The 4,208-nt window shown below is 45.7% G+C and overlaps 1 protein-coding gene across 1 annotated transcript; it reads left to right on the top strand.

The window, feature by feature from the left end:
- The first annotated feature begins 956 nt into the window (after positions 1–956).
- Positions 957–3,657, top strand: LOC311339335 (globoside alpha-1,3-N-acetylgalactosaminyltransferase 1-like). The gene is made up of 3 exons (XM_084464717.1): positions 957–1,081; positions 1,840–1,902; positions 2,227–3,657. Exons 1-3 carry the CDS (start codon positions 1,048–1,050, stop codon positions 3,180–3,182), a joined length of 1,053 nt encoding a protein of 350 aa, XP_084320843.1. The 5' UTR covers positions 957–1,047; the 3' UTR covers positions 3,183–3,657.
- The last annotated feature ends 551 nt before the right edge of the window (positions 3,658–4,208 follow it).

Raw genomic sequence — 4,208 nt, 5'->3', positions numbered from 1 at the left:
GTGATGACCTCACCTATATCTTTTCATGGTTGTATAGCAATTCATTCATCCATAGTACAATCAAAGTGTTTTCTTCTGAATTGATGAAGCCTGTGTGCAGAGTACCAATCCTACTGCTGATTTACGTTCAGATTTCTATTTAACAACAGTTTTGGTAATGGTTTGGGACTTGCCTGCCTGGTGACTTGCCCTGTTTCTCTTTCCCTGCGCCAACAAGGTGACCATGAAGATGTTTGGAAAAAATAGTTTACATTTTGCCTTGTAATTTAACCATCCTATAGAGTAGCCGGTGCTGTTTATGAGTTTTAATCAATGCTTCTGTCCAAATTTGTTTACTCAAGACAAACGTTGCAATGTATGTATGGATGTACAAAAAATAATTTATTGTAATAAACTGCAAAGTGACCTCTTGAGTGGGTTTGAGTTTTTGGTTGCTGTTTTGAAATTATATCTCTTGGCAAATTTTTGAATTTTATTCAACATTTTAAAATAATCAACCAGCTATAGAAGTAGGATCCAACATTCCTACTTTTCAAGTGAACTACACTCCCCTAGTGGAAAACATGGTAAATGCACCATAGAGGAAAAAGCATGCCAATCGTGTCTTTCTCCCTAGAATGTGTATACCCCATTAAAGTACCAAAGTGGTGTGGTCTGTGAATGGTCTGCCTGTTAAATTCATGTCTTTTCTGCAAGACATTTCACCTTTCTTCTGACTTTGATGTCGTCTTCGCCTTGTTAGACACATGGACTGAGATACATAGTTCTACTATCGATAGCGCTACAGAAGCAGCCCAACAGGACATTTTCCGTTAGTTTTTGTTTTTTCCTCAGCTTGCCTAACTGATCCCATTTGTACATATTCCCTACATCTGGTGCAATGGTCTAGAGGCGATGCTTCAGCAGAAAGGACGCGTCTTCAAGCGGAAGACGGTGCGGAGTTACTCATGGTAACGTTCAAAGTAAAGACATAATATAGACGGGGAGAACAAACGGAGAGTTGCAGAAGTGTGACTTCAGAAATCGACCAGGCCTACAAGTCAGAGGATGGCACTCTTCATGTTTAGCAAATGTCGCTCAGGTCAGTACGGTCGCTCCGCCTCTTCCCTCTTTCTCTCTACTGGTTTGTAGCCTACTCTATTGATATATCGTCTGGAATGATCGGTGTTCATTCAATGGTTTACTTTGGCCTTAACGATGCTTTCAGTGGAGAAGAGAGAGGAAATGTGGGTTGTCTTTCAGTCGAATATGGCGTGTGGAAAACTTGACACATAGGCATAATTTGATTGGGCCGTTATCAAGCTGTGTACTTTATTACGTGTGTGTGTGTGTGTGTGTGTGTGTGTGTGTGTGTGTGTGTGTGTGTGTGTGTGTGTGTGTGTGTGTGTGTGTGCGTGTGTGCGTGTGTGCGCGTGTGCGTGTGTGTCGTAGGCCTATACCTTATTTTGACCTTTCGAAATAAATTATTCATGTGTCTCGTTAATAATTAGCGTATGTCTACCCACGGAGCACTTAAGTGAGGTACCTCTAATTGGTTTACAAATTAAAGGTTTTTTTTAACAGCTAATAACAGGTGATGCATGCCGTGAAGTTCTCATGGTACAATTGTGATAAAGGGCTACATAGATTAACCTAACTACACTACACACACCTCCTTTACACTGTTGACAACAATACCACCATTTTCAATTTGTATTTTACTTATTTGTGTCATCAACAGCAATCAACTGGCATGTGTGCTTGTGTTTGTGCGTGTGTGTGCGGGAATGTGAATTTTTTTCTCTGTGTGTGTGTGTGTGTGTGTGTGTGTGTGTGTGTGTGTGTGTGTGTGTCCCATAGGGCCAGTAAGGGTGAGCAAAGCACGGATGGTCCTGTACAGCCTTCTATTGTCTCTTCTGATATGTGAGTGTGCTTCACCACTATTTGGTGCAGGGTAGGACTTTTACCTGCATGTAGCACAGCTTAGAGTATACAAATTCTGACACAACTCTAAGTACAGAAGACAATGTTATGTTCACCTCCTGGTGACCTGAACATCATGTTCAGATCATCCATAAAAAAACATGAATCAAACACATGACAACAACAGGCCGCTGACATATGCTCTCTAAAAAATGTTATTAAAACCAGCTGAATAAATTGTCTGCGCGTTAATAATCTTGTTGTGATTATATGTTGAATATTTGAGAAAGTGTTCTAATACAAATATATCTGGACCCCTTTTAGATCTTTTCCAAAGGTCAAAGGCCACGGTCCGCGTCAATGTCGGCCCCCCACCTATCCTAGGCCTGCAGGCCGTCGAGGGGGAAACAGACACTCCAGACACGGGCGCCTTATTAGGACAACAGCCTCTCCTGGAGACCCCCTGGGGAGCCCCTTTGGTATGGGGGGAAAGCAGCGAGTCAGCAACACACCGGGCAAAATTCTCCCAGAGGGAGGTCCGCGCGGGCCTCCTCGTGTTAGCTGTGGGCGGTTACGGCCTGCACCTTCGCCGCTTCCTCCTGTCGGCCGAGGTCAACTTCCTCCCAGGCCGGGGGGTCACATACTACGTGCTTTGCGATAACCCCCGCTCCCTGGAGCCCCCCATCAAGCTGGCACCGGACAGGAGCCTGAAATTGATCCCTGTGGCTGAGATGCCCGGCTGGGACAGATTGGCCAGTCGTCGCATGGACCTGCTCGCCGCCGCCATCAAAGACGAAGTCGGTGACGAGGTGGAGTATGTTTTCTGCGCCGACGTTGACCAGGAGTTCACGGCACCAGTGAGAGAGGAGATCCTGTCGGAGCTGGTGGCCACCCTGCACCCCGAGCTGTACGGGATGCCCCGGCATGCCTTCCCCTACGAGATAGAGGAGAGCTCAGCCGCGTGTGTGGACGAAGACGAGGGAGACTTCTACTACACCTCGGAGCTGTACGGGGGGCGGGTGGCCGAGGTGTTCCGCCTGGCCCGGGCCTGCTCTCTGCTCATCCTGGAGGACCAGGAGAAGGGGTTCATGGCCAGGGGCATGGAGGAGAGCTACCTCAACCGCTACCTGATCAACCACAGGCCCACCTGCGTCCTGTCCCCAGAGTACAGCTGGTGGGACTCGGCGCTGTCGGCGGACGTGCCCGTGCAGAGGCTCATCTCCCTAGGGAGACAATGCGAGGCTCTAGATGAGAGGAAGAGAGAAGAACGCAGATGCTGAAGGGAAGGGTCAAACAAGGGGCAGCCTGCTGGTTACCACGGCTTGGAGTTCATGTTGGAGACACCACTAAAGAGACATCGTTTCCAATGCAAAACCCTAAAGGTTTCATATTAGCAAGTTAACTTTTACTAAAATGTATTACATGTAAATGTATTAAAACAGGTGGTGTCAGAATCTAAACCGGAGCACAATACAATAGCTGTGTTTTATACTTTACAAGGGAAACCGAAATATATGCTTAGCATTTATTAAATAACTAATAAATACCTTTTGACAAGGCAAGCAACCTCCATACTAGACCCTGTCTTAAGCCTGTTTAAGCCACAAGCATGCTGAGCGGAAATGTGCAATCTGCTCTCAATTAATAGAATAGCATTTCTGCACAATTGCCATCTTTTCTCCAGCAGACAAAGAGGAAAATGACATGCCTCATCCCCATTAAGGTCAGCTATAGAGATAACGTACCCTCAGCTTTGCGGGCAGCTGTAGTGATAAGAGTCAACAGCGTAAGTGCACACTTTCCCCACATAGTGGTGAATCATTAACTGGGAAAGCTGCTGTTTTTCAAGGTCTTTAAATAGCAGATGAGGGGAGGGGGGACGGGGGTGTTGTTGATGCTTTAATGAACATGTCCCTGTTGTTGTACCATAATAATCTCCACTGGGAATGCTGCATTTGTATATATTTGGAGAGCGAGGGAGAGAAACTAATAAGGATTTTAACCTACCTTTTTGAAGCCCCACCCTGCTGCTTCTCACTCACATAGAAACACTCTACGTGATCTTCTCTCCTTGTCTGCTTGTGTAAATGGGAGGATAACAGTACAGCAGATGTTTCTTTCTCATGCCAGTAGAGCCTTTCGTCTGGGCCAGATTGCCACGTGGATGCATAATGGCCTCACCGGTTATTACTTTTATAGCTTGAACTTGAAGCTGTGTGCAATTTTTGCAACCACCCATATAAGTTGGATATACATTAAAACACTTCATGCAGAAGTTGTTATTTGTGTAGCTTTCATTTACTTTG

The sequence above is a fragment of the Micromesistius poutassou genome (assembly GCF_964030765.1).
Source record: "Micromesistius poutassou genome assembly, chromosome: 2".
Lineage (NCBI taxonomy): Eukaryota > Metazoa > Chordata > Actinopteri > Gadiformes > Gadidae > Micromesistius > Micromesistius poutassou.
The sequence above is the reverse complement of the archived record's forward strand: the minus strand, read 5'-3'. Positions and strand labels throughout refer to the sequence as shown.

Excerpts from the sequence above, each read along its gene's own strand:
- LOC311339335 (XM_084464717.1), top strand. The coding sequence starts at position 1,048 with ATGGCACTCTTCATGTTTAGCAAATGTCGCTCAG. Across the intron at positions 1,082-1,839 it reads GTTTAGCAAATGTCGCTCAG|GGCCAGTAAGGGTGAGCAAA; the intron begins GTCAGTACGGTC and ends TGTGTCCCATAG. Across the intron at positions 1,903-2,226 it reads TCTATTGTCTCTTCTGATAT|ATCTTTTCCAAAGGTCAAAG; the intron begins GTGAGTGTGCTT and ends GACCCCTTTTAG.